Below are 17621 nucleotides of genomic sequence, written 5' to 3'. Positions count from 1 at the left end.
AGTACATTAAAAATCAGTGGAGTTACACTGGTGTTAATCTGCAGTAATGCAGTTATGAATCAGGCCCTCATTTTGTCTCGGGCAAAATTATTTTCCCAGCATTCCTGCCTCTAAACTTCTTTGTCTTCCAAGATGAAAGCAAAACAGGTAAAGCAATTCCATGGTTATTCACTCTGAACCCAAACAAAGAAACTGGGGGCTAGATCATTTCTGTGGAGGAAATGAGACCGGAGTCAGAGAACCTAGGCTTCTGTGGGAGGATAATCACTCGTTTCCCTCACAATTACTCCATCAATGCTAGAAACACTGAAGAAAATAGGGGCAGGAAAAGGTGACATAGGAGACACAGGTGCTGACTTCTATTTTTCCTGATGGGTGCTCCATCCCCACTCTGCCAACTTTCGTGTGGTAAATAAGCACTCCGACTTTCACAATAAGCCAAAAATCAAGCTAATCCCATTTCAAAACAAGGCCACAACAAGCCAATCCCTAAGAACCCCAACACTCTAGGTCACTAGATACCCCCGGCGTGCAGGCTGGGACTGTGGTGGGCCCGCGGTGCACCCCGACTCTCTCCCACCCTTGCCCCTGCTTGCCCCCCTTGCCCCTGCTTGCCGGGAGCTGATCAAAAACAAGAAGCAACAAGCAACAAGCTACAGGCCAAAAACTAGCCAACAAGCCAAAAACTAGCCAACAAGCAACTCACAAGCCAATTAAGCCACAAAGAAGTGCAATTTCTGACTTTTTTCATGGGTTTGGCATGTCTGCTCTGTGCCCTGAGGCCCTGCCCCTACTCCGCCCCCCTCCCCAGAGGCCCTGCACTCGGTCCACCTCCTCCTGCTCCCCGCTCCACCCGCTCCCCTGAGGCCCGCCCTGCCTGCCTCTTGCTGCCCTCCCGCAAGCGCCTCCCGCCAGCTGCTGAACAGCTGATCAGCAGCCCTGCCAAACAGCTGTGACTGGTGGGTGCTGAGCTCTCTGTTTTTCTTTCCTTGGGGGCTTGATCCCTGGAGCACCCATGGAGTCAGCGCTTATGATAGGAGACACAACTTATTTGGATGTGAGGTATCTTTGAGGCCTACCATAAAACTGCCCAGCCAGTCCCAATCATAATTTCCCCTACTCTTTAGTCCAAGTCTCGCCAGACTCTTTGTCCCAATCTACTCCTTTCCTTAGATCTGGCTTTTGCCCTCCGCATTTGAATTAGACAGTTTCCTCCTCCACATTGCCTGGGTACCAGCAGAAGGGTGACTGAGAGGACAGGAGAAAGGCTACCTGTCTTCAGTTCCCGGGCCCAAACGCACACGGACTTGGAGCAGCTGGGAGAAGCCATCACAAGGAAAGCTTTATTCCCATTGTGACCATACAAATGAGAAGAACCTCACCCATCTTTCTTAGTATTGTACTGTCAGTTTATACACCACGTCAAGAACTTGGACTCTTTACTCAAGGTGAGCTCTGTTTAACAATAATCATCCTTAACTTTTCCTCTTATAAAATGTTAATTTAATGGAATAAGAAAATTAAAAATATAAAACATGTTTAAGTGCATTGTGGGATAATAATACCGCCCTTCTGCCGAGCGTTAGCAGACGTCAGGACCCTCCAGGTTGGTTTCCCGTTGAAGGAAAAATCAATGACGCAGAGCGAGGGGGTGTATCCTTACTGTAACTGGTTTATTTACACAATATACACGAATCCATGAACAGAGGTAGTCACAAACGGCATGCAGGAAAAATCCCAGTTTCTGAAATCTCCACCCAAAAACCTGGTTCCCACAAAGCAACTCTGCACCAAGTATTGATTGGAGTTAGAGAAATAAAAGGCAGAGAACAAACTCTCTTGCTGTTTGCAACAGATTCCTTTAAAATAAACTATGTCAAGCATTTCTGCAAAGAATACACACTGCTGGCATGCTGAGTGTAATGGTGCCCTCTGGTGACTCCCTCCATAACAATAATACTTTACACTTCCATTGCCTCTTACTTCGGACAATCTACAAATGCTTTATCAATATTCATAAAAATACTTTCACGACTTCTTTATATATCACACAGAAGCAATGGAAACCACAGCACTGGACTGGGATTTAGGAGACCTGGGCTCTATTCCTGGGTTAGCCACTGACCTGACAGGTGAGCTTGGGTAAGTCACTGCAGCGCTCTGTGCCTCAGTTTCCCCATCTGACCTCCTTTGTAAAGTGTTTTGAGGTCTACTGATGAAAAGCGCTATGTAAGAGCTCGGTATCGTTATTAATTATCATCATCATCTTCATCATTATTTTCAGGTCAACTTTAAATACTTGGGTGTGTGCAACCAACTGGAACCAGTTTAACTAAAGGTGGTTTTATAAACCGATTTGGTGCCATTGGTATGAATTTTGGTTTTGAAACTCTTATTTTGGTTTAAAAGTAGTTCATTTTGATTTCTCTTAATCCAGTTTAAAAAAAAATGAATTAATTGGCAGTGAACCACTCTTAAATTGAATTAAATGTGTCTTCAAGCAGACTTGCACCAGTTTAACTAAATCAGTTTGCAAACTGATTTAAGGTAAACCACTGCAAGTTCTGCATTCAGACCAGGTCTTGAAGGAGCAGCATTTTAAGGGAGCCCATGCTCCCAGGATAAAGAAACCCCCCCGCCCTGTCTTTTCTCTAAGGGTGGGTAGAGGGAAAGGAAGGAGACTGCGATCTACTGTTGATTGGGGCTTGGGGGAGAACCAGCCGTCTGCCACCTGCTGCTGTTGGAAGGGAGGAGCAAGAACCAGATGGGAGGGAACAGAGTACGGGAAGCACACAGAAAGCTTTTAATCTCCATTCCCTATCCGGCTCACCCAATGACAACAGAAAGCTGCCTTTATTGCTCCTTTTCATCTCCCCCACCTTAGGAGTCCATGCCCTCCCCGCCCTTCCAGCAGCTGGATCATTGGAGAAAAAGGCAGAGAAGAGATGTCTCTTACTGTACCTGGTGCTGCTTCCCAGTGTGACCTCTGCTAGGATGCTGCCTCTCAGCTCCCTGGGTCTGTCCTATTGGCATATCACCACAGCAGTGATCCCCATCCCTACAGTTTTGAAGGGAAGGATCTGGGATCCAGGCCCAGCTCCCTGTATGTGTCGAGGTTTTATATGGTAAGGACCAGATCGTGAACCCTTTACTCACACTGGCTTATTTACACTATATACACCAGTCCTTGAACAGAGATGGTCACAAATGGTATGTTGGCAAACCCTGCTTCCTGAAATCTCAGCCCAAACTCTGATGTGTTGTTCCCTGGAACAATTTTGCACCAAGATGTTAGAGAAATAAAGGCAGAGAACAAACTTCTTACTGCTTGCCACAGCTTCTGCAAAAAGAACCTGTATCACAAAACTAACAAGACAGTGTTTCCTCATCTGAATTTGGACTTCTTATATAAGGGTCTCCCAATATGAGTAGAGGTTGCACCACTCAGTCCAAAGTTTGAATCTGTACATGGACTTTCCCGAAGTTCAATGGAATTTGGATCTAGATCAGGCCCATCTCTGTAATTAAGGACCATCACATATTTAGTAAGTGTGTGGTTGGGCACATTTTACTCACACTTGAACACTGTATGTGTCATAAATATAAAGGGAAGGGTAAACACCTTTAAAATCCCTCCTGGCCAGAGGAAAAATCCTTTCACCTGTAAAGGGTTAAGAAGCTAGGATAACCTCGCTGGCACCTGACCACAATGACCAATGAGGAGACAAGATACTTTCAAAGCTGGAGGGGGGAGAAACAAAGGGTCTGGGTCTGTCTGTGTGATGCTTTTGCCGGGGACAGAACAGGAATGGAGTCTTAGAACTTAGTAAGTAATCTAGCTAGATATGCATTAGATTCTGTTTGTTTAAATGGCTGAGAAAATAAGCTGTGCTGAATGGAATGGATATTCCTATTTTTGTGTCTTTTTGTAACTTAAGGTTTTGTCTAGAGGGATTCTCTATGTTTTGAATCTAATTACCCTGTAAGGTATTTACCATCCTGATTTTACAGAGGTGATTCTTTTTTACTTTTTCTTCTATTAAAATTCTTCTTTTAAGAAACTGAATGCTTTTTTCATTGTTCTCAAGATCCAAGTGTTTGGGTCTGTGGTCACCTATGCAAATTGGTGAGGATTTTTATCAAACTTTCCCTAGAAAAAAGGGGTAAGATTTGGGAGGATTCTGGAGGGAAAGACGTTTCCAAACGAACTCTTTCCTAATAATAATAATACCAGTGTTAGACGTTTGGTGGTGGCAGCGAAAGTCCAAGGGCAAAGGGTAAAATAGTTTGTACCTTGGGGAAGTTTTAACCTAAGCTGGTAAAAGTAGGCTCAGGAAGTTTTCATGCAGGTCCCCACATCTGTACCCTAGCGTTCAGAGTGGGGAAGGAACCTTGACAGTATGTATGTAGATTTTTGCAATTAATATACTTAGATAATTGTCTGTGGGCCTAATTCATCCCCGGTGTAATTCCTGGCTTTGATGGAGTTTCGCCAGTGATGATTATGGCTTTCTATGTCAAATAACAGAGGCTTGCTTCAAGGCACAAGCTCATAAATATGCATTCAGTATCTTTTGATAAAAAGTTGCACAAAAAGAAAAGCAGCTGAGTGCAACATAAACTTCCAGATGTCACTGAGAACAAAAATATTAACAGGAAGAGCCATGACTTCCTCACTGCATTAGCTACACAGCCACCAGACATAGAGAAATCAATTTATCCAAGAGACACAATCATTTGCAACATAAATATCTGTTTTCAGTGCCCTGGAAAATATATGGCTAAAATAAACAAACACTGGGATGGTAATGAATTGGCCAATGCATAAGGGCAAAATTCTCTCTGATGTAACTCCACTGAAGTGAATAGAGTTATATCAGGGACTCATTTACCTCCATGCTCCTGGAAGATGAAACAGCATCTGTCTTTCCTGTAGTGCAAGGCTTTCTCTTTGGCTGACAGTGTCTCTTGATCAGTGGGACTGCATATAAAGTTCAAACACAGTGCAGAATCTCTCATGAGACAAATGGCATCAAGACAGGTGTTAAAAGGGCATGGATCCAGGTGGCCCATTAAATCCAGAGCAGCTTTTAAATGACAGATTTTTTTATGCCTCAAAGGCTCCTATGATATCTGGAAAGGTTTCTCTTCTGTAGTGAGCTGCAGTAGCACTTCCAACCACTTTTATTTTTAAGAATGGCAATGGCCTTTGATTAAATACTGCGATTCCTTTGTTTAAAACAAACAACCCGAAAACCTTCCCTAAAATTACAAAGTGCAGAAAAAACAGCATTCAACAGACACAGCAGTGAAAGATGACACCAATGCACATTGCAAAGTACTGAAGCAGAATCTTCTACTAAAATGGCTCCAGCATAGAGGACCTGATCTAAAATCTAAGGCTCTGTGACATACCAGGGTGGAATCCAGACCAGTGGGGGGCTGTGTCACCCCTGCCCTATAACTTTGGGTGCCTTGCAATGCCTTGCTGCTGTAGGCTCCAACCTGGACTGCTCACAAACAGCCGCCAACACGCAGCTCACTCCCAGATGTGTTTGTGTAATTTCACATCACCAGCCTCGGTTATACTGCAGGGTGACCTCAACACACTCCCAGTCCCGGATTTCCCCCCTGAAGTGTATGTCTTGTACTGCCCAGCCCTCTCCTGGACAGTCCAAATATAAGAAGTCTGTTATTCCTTTAAGAGAATAATATACAACAGCTTATTACCTGAAACAGAGTTACCCAGACACTTTAACTTAACTATGCTGGATTAGATAAAACAAGTTTATTAACTACAAAGAGATAGATTTTAAGTGAGTACAAGCCATGAGGCATAAGAGTCAGAAATGGTTACAAGAAGAACAAAGATAAAATGCTTTTTAGTGCCTAACTTAACAAACTAGATAAGATTCAAGCAAAATTTTTCACCACATGCTTCCAGCAAGGTTAAAACTCTTCAGGTCAGGATCCCTCCCACCAAAGCCCAATGGCTGTTTTCCTTTGTCTTCTTAGGTGTGATGCCAGGGAGAGACAGGTATGTCTTGGGGTGTTTGCCCCACCTTTTTATAGTTTTTTAGCCCCTCTTTGAAAAGCATTTCCAGCTGAGAACCAGGAGACAGGCAGTCTGCTGGAGGAAGGCCACTCCATGCTGTTTTTTTGCTGAGATGCAGATCTCTTTGTCCCTGTCCCCTATGCATCCGATGAAGTGAGCTGTAGCTCACGAAAGCTTATGCTCAAATAAATTGGTTAGTCTCTAAGGTGCCACAAGTACTCCTTTTCTTTTTGCCAAAGAATGGTCACTTGTTGACACCTGGCTGGGGCATCAGCTTGTTCTTCGTCTTTGGGAAACTGGTTTAATCTCTCTCTAGACTTATCTGGGAAACCTATTTCAGTCATTATTTCAGCTTATGTTCATAACTTTACATATAATGTGGCTATATGCACTTTACCATGCTATTACTAGTCAGCAAGTGATGAGTTTTCAAATTATACCTCACAAGGCATATCTTGTACAAAGACTATTACAATAGCGTGTAGGGTGTGAACACAGGGGTGTATTCCATCACAGGCTCATTCCATCCTGATATATCATTGGACCCAACTAACAAAAACAAATACATTTAAATAATTTAAGTTTATAAAAGAAACCAACAATAGCCAAAAGTTCATTGAGCATTCCCTGTCCTGTAGTGGCAATTTAGCATCTTTTCCCCATAAAAGCCTTGGAGGTAGTGTAACGCGGACAGACCCCGTGGATCTCTGGAGCTTAATGCATGAGCCTCTACCGCATGAGCTAAAAACCAGCTGGCTGTTAGCTAAGTCTGTAGAGCAGACTCATTAATCTCTCTCTCTCTCAGTGGTCTTGGTGCCACTAGATGGGAAGAACACCACACCTAGGAGGTGTGTGGATTACATAAGCATGGTCAGAGCATAAGGCTAGGAGCCAGGATTAATAGATTCTATCACCAACTTTGCAACTGATGAACTGAATCTCCTTGAGCATTTCACCGAGCCCAATATTTTCATGCTTGGGTGTCACATTTGGGCACCTAAATAAAAACAACCTGATCTTCACAGGTACTGAGCAGCAACACCACCAGCTTCATGAAACTTTCTGGAGGGAATTGAATCTAAACTGCATCAGAAGATATCCAGGGCTCAGGTCAAAGGAAATGGGAATCTAAGAGGTTTTTTGTTTTCCATTCCAACATGTATATGCTTCAAGGGCCTGCACAACTTTACTCCTTCCTACATCTCAGATCTTGCCTCTTATCATGTCTTCTCTTGCCTCTTTTGCTCTGCCAGTGATGCTGTCTATCCTCAATGCCCCTTTATTTCCTTCTCCCACTCCTGGCTTCATTCCTTCTTCCATGCTGCCAGATCACAGGGCATCAGATCCCCACCGTCTTCTCCTTCTTCATCTCTCTCCTAAAAACCCATATCTTCAGCAAGGATCTGAGACACTAGCCAACTAACAGATGCCCTAACATTTTGAAAGACAGGTTGCATAGGAAATGTACAAACTGAGATTTTCAAAGGGACCTAAGGGAGTAATGTGCCCAAATCCCACTGAAATTCAATGGGAATTGAAGCCCAGCTCCTCAAAGATATTTAGGAACCTAACTCCCATTGAAATCAGTGGAAGTTAGTTGCTTAAATACCTTTAGGGATCTGGGCCTGGGTGCTTAACTGCATTAAATAAACACCTTCCATCAAGTGCATTTTGCCTGATCTGTGCCTATTTTTAGATTGCAAGCTCTTCTGGGCAGGGTCTGTGTGACATTTCCCCGGGTACCCAGGGCTGTGAGGCACCTGCTTGTGCCTGCTCTTAGTGTGAGGAAGTCTTGTCTGTGCCTACCGGGGGTCAGCTCCCCAGCCCCAGCAGCCACGGGCAACACAAGTGCTCCCTTCTAGGCCTACACAGGCCCTGCTGGCACTCTGCAGCCTAGCGAAAGGTACACTGTGGTCCTGGAGCCCTCCGAGCATCCTCCTGTTCCATTGGACGCTTGCTGGGTTCCCAGATCCACTGCATCCAAAGGAACAATTCGCCTCAGCTTACCAGTTCCACCTCAGATTACTGCACCGCTTAACACACAGCACTTAGATACGTTTGCAGTGAAATTAAGTGTAAGTTTATGTAACAAAGCAGAGAGAGTCAAGTAACAGCAATATTGGAAACAAATGGTTACAGAAAAGTAAAACCGTAGGACGCATTTTAGAACCTAGACTTCGTTGACTAGATACGTGCCTGCCTTGTACAACAATGCTCACCCCAAGTCCTTTCAGCGTTTGCCAGCCACTGTGACCCCACTTTCCTACAACAAATATGGTGTCAGCTTGCCTCCTCTGTGAACAATCCTGTGTGCTTCCTTGTATCCCTAGCAGCCCTTTGTCTTTAGTCAGAATCAGGACACACCCTGCTGTTGTTTTGTTCCCTGTACGTTTTCTTTCTTGTAGATTTCACAATTTCCCCACGGATATCTGGGTTGTGTGCAAATAGGCAACCGTTGTAAGACATACAATATAAATATGGCCAGACACAGAGATGAGAGTCTGTTACCGCCTGCCTGAAAGGAACATGTCCAAGGTTTGTCATCTCCTGGTGTCCTACCTTAACTCCCAGATCTTCAGAACATAATTTCCAGTATGGATATATATCTTTGTCAATATTGTCTGTGTATACATTTTGCAATGATTATGCCGACCAGTGGGCTACTGGCTCTCAGTCGAGACTTCACATGCCACTCTTTGGTGAACAATAAGGCACATATTTGACCCAGGGAATCCCTGGAAAGCCCTGGGCACCCCTCTGCCGGTTGGCATCAAGTGATCCCTCAATCACAGTCTGTCACTATTTGTGTCCGGCACAGAGCTGAGAACATTGTTGGGACTTAATGAACAATAATCTGTTAAGGAAGGGACATAACTTCAGAGTCTTCTCTAATGGAATAAACCAAGATTCCTCAAATTTATTTTATTCCCTTCTGAACTGACAGAGGCTTCAGTCTGAGTTGTGGCTCCTTTAAAGGATTCACTGAAGAAGAAGACACCCTGGCTATGAATAAAGCTGAACTAGAAAGTATTGCTTTCAATCGAGGCTGTGAGTTTTAAGATCCTAAGGATCTGGTGGCATCCATTGTTTTCCACCTAAATGGATTGATATCCCTACATTTTCCAAAATCATTTAAAATATATTATGAAAGGGTCAATTTTAACACTGTATAAACAAACATAGTCCACATTTTCTTTAAAAAAAAAAAAACAACAAACCACAGTGAACCATTGAATTAATTGTTTTAGAAGTATAAAAATCTGCTTTTACTAACTGTGTAACACCCTGCAGAGCTTGTGATATAAAGAGACTCCTCAGGTAGGTTGATTTCTAAGACAGTCACCTGAATTATTATTATTTATTATTGTAGCATCTCAGAGCCCATGTCATGGACCAGGATCCCATTGTGCTAGGTGCTGTACAAACAGAACACAAAAAAATGGTCCCTACCTCCAAAAGCTTGCAATTAAGTATAAGGCAAGTGACAACAGATGGATACAGGTGGATGGGGGAATATAAGGAAATAATGAGACAATGGTCAGCATGGTAGGTAGTGGCCAACAATTAGTCTAATGATTAAAATAAATAATGGTCAAACGCAACAGTAAATACAAGAAATTCTTGAACAATAATTATGACCTGATTTTGCAAATACTTATGGATGCGAGTAACTTTACACATGTGTGTAATCTCATTGGGATTGTTCTCATGCTTGAAGACATGTGTGAAAATGGTTTCAGGACTATGGCCTATATAAGTCATTCCACTTTCAAAACTGTAACAATGCATGCATTTGGAGCTGGAAAACCGGCTACTCCAGTGTTTTCTCTCCACACCTAAGTGTAAACCCCCCTCAAAAATATATCTTACACCAGAGCAGTGATTACGGTAAACAGTTCATGCAGTTTTGAACGATTCTGCCTGTTTGGGAGAGATTTCCCAGGCTTCTTCAAACAGAGAAATGGCTGCTCCTGGCCGTATCTCTAAAAATGTAATGAACGTTTTAAGTTATACTGCTGTATCTCAGAGACACCGAGGCAATTTGCACCTAATTTGAATAAAAATGAAACAACGTGACTTGGCTCAGCTAATTCTGGAGGAATACATGCTGGGATCTATAGCCTCAGCACCCAGGAGCCCACAGTAAAGATGAGGGCTTTTCTAGGCTACCTTTTAAACACTTCATGGTCTTGAAGGCCCCAGTGAGCCCAGCCAAGCCATGCATGATAGAGGAATTATTCTACGGAATACAATCGTTTTTAAAATTTGTTATTAAAAGATGCTACAAATGCTTATAAGGATCTCAGCCCACGTTTTACGCACAAGTAGCAATGCAGAGAGGCACACATCTATAACAGCCACATAACATGTATATCTTAGCATGTATATGCTTACCTGATTCCTCTGCTTCTTTGACCATCACCGCACAATAAGGATTAATCACCTCCCCTTGCGATGGCAGGTAGGGGCCGCTGTCATAGTTTGATAAGCCAATCCGAAGAAAGGGTGACATGACAGATCCTGTGTCGAGGAAAAGAGAAATGATATTTGGGGGAGTTGAAAAATTCCCTTTGTTTTAACTAGTGTTTGATCACTGGTAGCCGGGGGGGCAAACTCGCAGCTACTTATCCATCCGAACCGGGCCTCTATGATTTCCTCTTAGAATCATAGAATATTAGGGTTGGAAGAGACCTCAGAAGGTCATCTAGACCAATCCCCTGCTCTAGTCCAATCTTCTGCCTGGCAAGATGCTGGACTAGCACAAAACTGCCATGAGGCTACATATGAGTGAGGTAATGTAACCTGATGTGTTGATTTCAAGGCGTGACTTAACGGGTCACAAGGCATTTGCTGGAAATGCATTCAGCTGGCTTCAGAGTACCACTGATCCAACACCAGCTCCCATATAACTACACATTGGAAGTACAGCAGGAGTGAAACCAAGGCATATTGATGGGATAACCTCTCTTGTAGCTTATGTGCAGTCACACGCTCACAAAACGGACCGTTTTGTGGGGAAACACTGAGCTTTGGGAACACCAGTCTATTGGAAACCTGCAAGTGAAACATGACGCTGTGAAAAATTGAAGCGCTATTTATGTGCAATGTAGAAGTGATGCCAGGCATCCACATCACTGAGTAGCTGACACTTATTTATTGGCCAACCTTTGAAGCAAAAATTCTGCTCATTGGATCCAGATCTTTCGAGGAGGAGAACACTTATGGAATCATAGATTCACAGAAATGTAGGGCTGGAAGGAACCTCGAGAGGTCGTCTAATCCACCCCCTGCACAGAGGCAGGACCAAGCAGACCTAGACCTGACATATGTTTGTCTAACTTGTTCTTAAAAATCCTCCAACGATGGGGATTTCACAACCTCCTTTGGAAACCTATTCCAATGCTTAATTATCCATATAGTTAGAAAGATTTTCCTAATATCTAACCTCAATCTCCTTTGCTGCACATCAAGTCATTGCTTCTTTTTCTACTTTCAGTGGACATGGAGAACAATTGATCACCGACCTCTTTGTAACAGCCCCTTCCATATTCAAAGACTGGTATCGAGTCCCCCCTTGGTCTTCTTTTCTCAAGATTAAACATGCCCAGTTTTTTTTAACCTTTCCTTATAGGTCAGGTTTTCTAAATCTTTTATCATTTTTGTTGCTCTCCTCTGGATTCTCTCCAATTTGTCCACATCTTTCATAACGTGTGGTGCCCAGAACTGGACACAATACTACAGCTGTGGCCTCACCAGTGCCAAGTAGAACAGGACAATTGCCTCCTATGTCTTACGTATAACGCTCCGGTTAATACATCTGAGAATGATATTAGCCTTTTTTGGAACTGCATCATACTGCTGAGTCAGACTGAATCTGTGATCCACTATAACTCCCCAGATCCTTTTCAGCAATACTAACCAGTTATTCCCCATTTCGTAGTGTGCATTTGATTTTGCTCCTTAAATGTAGTACTTTACACTTGTCTTTACTGAATTTAGTTTTGTTGATTTCAGAACAATTCTCCAATTTGTCAAGGTCTTTTTGAATTTTAATCCTATCCTTCAAAGTGCTAGCAACCCCTCGCAGCTTGATGCCATTTACACATTTTATAAGCACACTCTCCACTCAGTTATCCAGAGTAATTAATAAAAACATCAATTATTTCCAGATCCAGGACAGACCCCTGCAGATCCTCACTAGATATGGCCTCTCAGTTTGACAGCAAGCCATGGATAACTATTCTTTGAATATGGTCTTCCAGAACAAGCTACATCCCTCTATACCAATATTCCAGTCATGAGATTTATTCCACCAAGTCTTTGAGATGCCAATTAAGTCAGAGTTTAGCTTAAGTACAATACTTCCAGTTCTTCCTGTTTATTCCCCATGCTCCTTGCATTTATGTTTAGACATCTAAAGCCTGGTCTACATTACAGAGTTAGACCGATGCAAGGCAGCTTACTCCAACCTAACTATGTAAGTGTCGACATTTAAATTTCGCCCCCCGCTGACGTAACTGCCCCACTATGCCGACGTAATAACTCCATCTCCACAGGCGCCGTAGAGTCAAGGTTGATGTAGGTAGGTCGACGCAGTGTCAGTATAGACACTGCATTGCTTATGTCAACTGTTACTGGCTTTCAGGAGCCGTCCCACAGTGCCCCACCCTGACAGTACAATCAATACCCGTGCTCTTGGTGAGGATGCGCACTGACACAAGGAGCCGAGTGTAGACACGCACAAGCAATGTAATTACTGAGGCAGCTGTATGCTGATTTAAGTTAGGTTGTGTAGATGTGACCTAAGATACATTAAGCCACTGTGAAATACCGTACAGCTGAAGAGCAACTTATTTGTTCTCCTATTGCAGCTCTTCTACAGCTTGCAGTGAAAAGATACAGCAAAGTGATAATCATGTCAACAGAATAAACTCTTTATTTACAGATTATTGGGTGCCCATCATAGTAATATCTAGGTCCCATACAAAGAGTAAAAGCTCACGACTCTGGTCTGGCCCCTCCAATATCTCCCAGTCCACTTCAGCTGCCAGTTTAAGACCTTACATCTAGTTGTCAGAGCCTTTATTGGCTCAGGTCCTACCGACATAAGACAGTGAATGTCCATCTATGAACTGCCTAAAACAGTGTGATTCTCTGGGATAATGAAGGTCACAATGCCCAGTAATAAGCGTGTCAGAGCTGGAGGCAAAGCATTCCCAGTTAAGGGCATCTGAACTTCTACAAGAGATTGCTGAATCCACAGTCTGACCAATTTTAGAAAACACTGAAAAATCTTTTTCATGTGATAAAGGTTTTCCCACCCTAACCAGAACAACATTCACAAGAACCACCACCACATCTCACTTATACACAAAAACACCCTCTCCCGAGCAGAGCATCTGATAAGCTGAAACGTAAGAAGTGCCAGAGACTGTATGAAATTCACTAGGGACTTTGGTATTGCTAATCTATTTTTGCACAGAAAGTGCTCAGATATGGTCATGGGCAGCTGTACAAAAGCCTAAAATAAACAGAATTGACACATACGCACAGTCCACAAATGGCAAACCTGGCCTGTAACCTCCTGCTGCCTTTTGAACTGCTTAGTTGCAGCATCAATCAACAGGTTGCCCTGTGCTCTCAAGGCGAAACCTGGCCTTTCATGGACTATGAGTGGAAATAAATCTCACAGTCCAGAACTGACAGCTGAGATCACCCAACCACCAGTGCTCCCATAGACTGACAGCAAAAACAACCCTACTGACCTCAAAGGTCATGAAGGAGGATAGGATAAATAAAGACATTTTTCTTACCTGTAAATGGAATTTTACTGATAGACAAGGTCAGTCTCTAACTCGATGGGTTTTCCTTTTCATCACATCTGCAGAAAACATGGAGCACTGTCACTGCTGTCTCTCATTGTCAGTGCTCTTGTGGCGGAGCTGCCTTTAAAACTCGGGGCTCTCTGTTTAAGGAGATGGGAGAAAGGAGAATGAATTGGGGGAGCTGGAGCAAAACCGTGTCACAGCCACTTGCCAGAATGGCGACCGTCTTACCAGGCAATTTGGAGAGGCGAGATTCCATCCCCACACGCTGTGCAGAAGTAGTGGGTGACTGCAACAGTCAGAAGGAGTCTCTGTAAGTGCATGACTGTGCCTCACAACCCTAGCTTCTGGCAGATCCTCTTGCCATCTCAATATGGTAAGACCCTCTTCTTCCTGGTTTGGAACATGAAGACAAACATCTAAAATTAGGACTGGGATTGAAACAAGATTTGGGGCAAACGCTCCGGGCCTGATTTTTCAAAGGCACTTAAGACTCACGGCTTAGCACCTGTGAAGTCTGCTCTTTTCTGGCACAGGCAATAGGGTGGTTTATTCGCTGCTAGATCTTTAAGGGGTTCATTAAGGGATTTCCTCAGATAAGTCTCAGCAGCGTAGGGACAATCCACCAGCTCGGTGTTTGTGTGAAGGTTCTCCTCCCAGTTTTAGCTAAAGTGCCCTGGGATCTGCAGCTGTGTAGCTGCTAATCTGCCTGAGACACAGATTGAACTCTATGAGGAATCATGTAGGTGTAACGCCCAACAGTCCCCAGTCATCAGCAGGCAGGAGTGAACCAGGGACCTCAGTGCATGACCCTCTACAGTGTGAGCTAATAGCCTACTGGCTGTTAGCTAAGGCTATGGAGCAAACTCATTAATCTCTCTCTCTGAGTGGTCTTGGTGCCACTAGATGGGACAGAACGCCACACCCAGAAGGTGTGTGGGTTACACAGGCACTTAGGTACTATGTTTAATACAGTGGAAAGCCTTTGGATATCTTGAGAGAGGCCTCAGGCCTCAGAGAAAGAAAGCACCATAAGCTCTTCATAAGACACCAGGCAGTGCACCGATGATGGTCAGACTGTGCCAGATGAAAATCTGAAAGCTCCTAGGGTCACTTCAAAAGACTACCCACATGCTTCTCTATAAGATCTCAGTGTGTGATGTTGCCCGCAAGTGGGAGAAAGTATTTTCGGAAGCATCTGTGATTTGTAGCTTTCACAGGAATCGCTGGGGAGGGTAAATCACAGGCTGGAGTATCTGAAATTAGTTTCTGTACTGCAGAATAATACAGGGAATTAGCATCATCCATCTCCTCAGGTCTTGGGTGATATATCTCTGGAGTTTGCTTCAGCAGCTTGGAGATACATCAGTATTAGAAAGATAGGTCCTTGAGGGAAGCTGGTGAGGCATCCCCATTATCGACTCAGGCTTGGATAGGTTTGCATGGCAACAAACAGGATGGGAACAGATATGGCGCAGCACCAAGAGCCAGGTGAGTAGCAACCCCCTCCAAAGTTACTTATTAGGAGAGGGGTCCATGATATTAAAGAAGATGGGGCATCACGAAGAGGAGTGACTTAGCCTGGATTGATGGAAAAACCCAATCCAAATAGACAGCAGTCTCACCACAAGAAACAAATGCATTGTTCTTCTTTCTTTGTCTGCAACTATTTGAACATTTCCTACCCCCGTGAAATAAGAGGCCTAGCTAAACTGGGAGGGGAAAAAACTAACTTGAAGAATTCTGTCAGCAAGATTTAAATATAAATGCCTGTGCCTAGTAATGGGCACCAGGGCAAGCTAACAGGACCCTGAAGAGAGCCTAGGGCTGGCACTCAAAATGTCTGCAATCTTCTGCTCATGCCTGTTGAAATATGAAGTAAGTAGAAACCCATCTCCTTAGAGGTTGCCCACTTGGAGTGAGGAGATGAGTCTGTTGTATAAATAGCACAGTAGGAGTTTGGTTCCGCTTTGCATTTGTTTGTACCATCAGTTCTCCATTTTTTTCATTCTGCTAATGACCTGGCAAGAGAAAGATCCCTTAATGGATACATGTCCCAACACCCTAATTCCCAACTGTTTGGCTCTCAAAACAATCCACTCTGTGGACCCTCAGGAAGGGCCGTGATCACCATTAAGTGGTCCAATGACCCCATGCTGAGCAGCACTGGCTTACAGTCACGGCATGATGGCAGGGGATGGCTCATTTGATGATTACCTGTTCTGTTCATTTCCTCTGAAGCACCAGGCACTGGCCACTGTCAGATGACAGGATACTGGGCTAGATGGACCTTTGGTCTGACCCAGTATGGCTGTTCTTATGATTAAAAAGTATAATATAGTACTTTGGAAATCTTTGAGCATGAAAATCAACAAAGCAGTCTAAATATTGTTCTATATCTTCTTGGCACAAAAATACCCCAAATGCAACTAAATCATTTTCTCAAATATTTAGAAAAACTTCACTTAGGTGAAAAGTATTGGGCTACATTCATCACTAGTGTAATCCATTGAAGTGATGCACTTACTTTAGCAATGAACATGGCCCATCATGTTGACAGCAAAGGTCAAAGTTTTTTAAAAAAATCCATTTTGAAGAGTTATAAGATCTCAAATCAGTACCAGACTTAGGGCCCACCCCTCATACACCATCAGCGTTAGGAACGAGGTCTGTATTCCACTGGAGAGTTGAAAACCCTCCGTTCCAATGGAAAATAGCATTTATTGTAGCCCTGGTTGACTGCACAGTAACTAACCTCAACAGCATGTCACTATATTCTATTGAAAATCAATTTTAGGGATTCTTACCATATATTAGTTATAAAGAATTGGAGCCCTGGATTGGGAATATGCAGGGAACTTCCCATAAGCCGATCATTGAAATGTCATGGCAATCAAGCAGTCATCAGCAAAGGAGAGAGGATATTTCACACGGCCATGTGGGCCCTTTGCAGCTGAAGGAAACAGATCGTATCTGGGGGAGGGTTCATCAGGGATCTGCGTGAGTCTTTTGTGTTGTGTGCACTAACTTTCTATTCCATTTTTTTACAAAGAACAATAACTACAGGCTCACTTTTTCTCCCCAGTAAGACCACAGAAATGTGTGAAGTCCCCACAGAAGTGTCTGGGGGGAGACAGAGAGCAGGCACCTGATTACTTGATGAAAGCAGAGGGCATATAGTATACACCCAGTCCTGGCACAGGGGAGGGCTGGATGATCTAATCCTTTGCTTCATATCCAACTTCTAACATCCTCCTATTTTCTGTAGCTAAATGCCTATATAAAAACACTTCTTTATTAACCACTCAGAAAGCGTGAAGCTGGATGGGACTGGACCTCTGGCAGATATCGTGGCATGGTGCAGGAGAGCAGTAGATGACAGTTGCACCTAATGGCCCCCGTTGCGACATTAAGATGCAGCTCCTGCTCCTGAAGAGCTTACCCTCTAAGCTAACAAGGAAGACAGAGGTAAGGAAGCACCATAGTCTCCATTTCACAGATGGGGAACTAAGCACAAAGGGATTCAGTGACTCACCCAACATTACACAGGAAGTCTGTGGTGGAGTTGGGAATTAAACCCAGGTCTCATAGTAAGACTATGTAACTAAGACACTTATATGGCGCCTATCAACAGGCTATCTGAGCACCTCAAAGCCTTTAACAAATGTATCCTCTCAGCACCCTGGTGAACTAGGGCAGTGCTATTACCCCCATTTTACAGAAGGGGATTGAGGTACAGA

At 43.6% G+C, this 17621-nt stretch overlaps 1 protein-coding gene across 2 annotated transcripts in view; it reads right to left on the bottom strand.

Annotated features, from left to right (window-relative positions):
- Positions 1-17621, bottom strand: part of PRKCQ (protein kinase C theta) — an 85995-nt gene that overhangs the window by 53733 nt on the left and 14641 nt on the right. The window contains exons 2-4 of one of the 2 annotated variants that reach the window (XM_074942682.1): positions 14113-14274; positions 13870-14021; positions 10451-10576 (exon numbers count right to left, since the gene is read on the bottom strand). In XM_074942682.1, the coding sequence (XP_074798783.1) occupies positions 10451-10568 (118 nt within the window). In that variant the 5' untranslated portion in view covers positions 10569-10576; positions 13870-14021; positions 14113-14274. The remainder of the gene's footprint in view (positions 1-10450; positions 10577-13869; positions 14022-14112; positions 14275-17621) is intronic. The other variant, XM_074942683.1, reaches the window with a different exon arrangement.

This window comes from Natator depressus, chromosome 1 (genome assembly GCF_965152275.1).
Source record: "Natator depressus isolate rNatDep1 chromosome 1, rNatDep2.hap1, whole genome shotgun sequence".
Lineage (NCBI taxonomy): Eukaryota > Metazoa > Chordata > Testudines > Cheloniidae > Natator > Natator depressus.
This window is presented reverse-complemented; position numbering and strand designations above follow the sequence as displayed.